The sequence below is a fragment of the Sinocyclocheilus anshuiensis genome, unplaced genomic scaffold (genome assembly GCF_001515605.1).
Source record: "Sinocyclocheilus anshuiensis isolate Anshui unplaced genomic scaffold, SAMN03320099.WGS_v1.1 scaffold555, whole genome shotgun sequence".
Lineage (NCBI taxonomy): Eukaryota > Metazoa > Chordata > Actinopteri > Cypriniformes > Cyprinidae > Sinocyclocheilus > Sinocyclocheilus anshuiensis.
Window position 1 is genome coordinate 1 of NW_015552571.1, and position 2,129 is coordinate 2,129.

Below are 2,129 nucleotides of genomic sequence, written 5' to 3' on the forward strand. Positions count from 1 at the left end.
ACTGCGGCCACCCTTCCCCAGTGGATACAGTGAAGAGAGTCAACAGAGCCCAGATGATGTTATCATAATGAAAATCACGTCTCTTCCACTCTCGTTTCTCCTTTTTCTTGTCTTTGTCATAGTCAATGTAGTAACCCCTATAAAGCATTAAGAAAAAACATTTTCCACATCATTTACAGGGAAGATTTTGTGCTCCTAAAATGTCATTCTTCTATTCATAGCAGCATTGACATTTTCTAAAGTCTTCTGAGAATTGAATAATGTCTGAGCAGCTTTAAAATTAATTCTAGAATTATATTTAGAATTTATATTGCAGATGTAATGGGCACCCACTTGCACTCGTCTTCTGTGTCCTTGGAACTGTCGGTACAGTAGTAAAATTTCCCTTTGAAAAGCTGCACTGCAATGACTGCAAATATGAACATAAAGAGCTTGTAGACGATGAGGATGTTGAAGACATTTTTTAGCGATGTGACCACACAGTCAAACACGGCCTGCAAATCAAAAAAGGAGAAAGACAATGAGGTATAATGACAATTGTATTATTTCTATTTAACTTTATTGTTATTTCAGTTTTCATTTTGGTAATTTTAGTACTTAAACATATTTCAGTTAGAATGCCAAGGCAACATTTCTAATTTTCTTTTCTTTTTTCTTTTTTGCATTTACATTTTTCTTGTAATATTCATATTTAATTTTATTTCAGCTTTATAACTGAAATTATGCATGCACAAAAATATGGACTGACAAAAATCTGTGCATGTAAAATTGACCTATTTGACCATTCTTTGGTGATATTATAAATATTTTAGTTGACTGTTGTGCTAAAGTGTTCTTGTAATGGTCAGTACAAAATGAAAGCAGTTAAAAAAGCAATCTTTTCCCAGATGAGAAATTTGCAACCCTTAAGTCTCAAATGAAATTAGCTTTGCTTTAGAAAAGCAGTTGTCCTTCTGTCTCTTAAATCTGTCTCTCACATTTTATCACTTTGCCTTTTTTTTCTCCACACATTGCTGGCTCTTTTTCCACATCTTACACCATGTCTCTCTCGTTCTTACATACACAAACCCAAAATACACAAACACACACACATACACACTGAGAGCTCTGTCAGACATGGCAAGAGAGTTTCATCACTTTCCCTCTTATTTGATCTCGTTCTGCTGCTTTGCTGACCACATTTGTCAAATAATCAACTTCAAGTTATTCAAAATGAGCAACGCAGATACACACTGTTCAACTAATCAAGTATTCAACTAATTGCCTAATCCAATAATGTCTTGCAATTCAACAAAGATTGGTACCTACACACACAGACATTTTTAAAAATCTTTATTTTGAAAGAACCCTCTTATGCTCACCAAAGCTGAATTCATTTGATCAAAACCACAGTAAAAACACATGATCCTTCAGAAATCATGCTAATATGCTCATTTGTTGCAAAAGAAACATCTCTTATTATTAACAATGTTAAAAACAGTTGTGCTGCAAATACTTTTGTGGAAACCATGATCTTTCTTTTAGGATCCTTTGATGAATAGAAAGTTAAAGGGGTCATATGATGCTGCTAAAAAGAACATTATTTTGTGTATTTGGTGTAATGAAATGTGTTTATGCAGTTTAAGGTTCAAAAAACACATTATTTTCCACATACTGTGAAACATATGTTTCTCCTCTATGCCCCGCCTTTCTGAAACACGTCGATTTTTACAAAGCTCATCGGTCTGAAAAAGCGAGGTGTGCTCTGATTGGCCAGCTATCCAGTGCGTTGTGATTGGCCGAATTCCGAGAAAGGAACAATTTAAATCGCATCATATGACCCCTTTAAAGAGCCAGAAGACGTGAACTTGCGCGCGCAGTGAGAAGATCTGTGTGGTCGCTCAACCGAAGCGCGTGAACCCACGCAAATATTAAGCTCTCTGTGAAGTATTGTGTTTGGATGCCCGTCTTGGTAAGTATCCTATAGCAGACATAGTCGGCTGAATGTACAGTATCAGTGCACTGAATCAGTGCGTTCTCTTAAAGGGGTCATATGATGCTGCTAAAAAGAACATTATTTTGTGTATTTGGTGTAATGAAATGTGTTTATGCGGTTTAAGGTTCAAAAAACACATTATTTTCCACATACT

The 2,129-nt window shown here is 35.5% G+C and overlaps 1 protein-coding gene across 1 annotated transcript in view; it reads right to left on the minus strand.

Annotated features, from left to right (window-relative positions):
• Window positions 1–7: 7 nt before the first annotated feature.
• LOC107665051 (voltage-dependent R-type calcium channel subunit alpha-1E-like) overlaps window positions 8–2,129 on the minus strand; it is a gene marked incomplete at its 3' end in the record, with an annotated part of 118,466 nt that continues 116,344 nt past the window's right edge. The window contains exons 25-26 of the mRNA XM_016455796.1: window positions 334–494; window positions 8–137 (exon numbers count right to left, since the gene is read on the minus strand). Coding sequence (XP_016311282.1) covers window positions 8–137; window positions 334–494 — 291 coding nt within the window. The remainder of the gene's footprint in view (window positions 138–333; window positions 495–2,129) is intronic.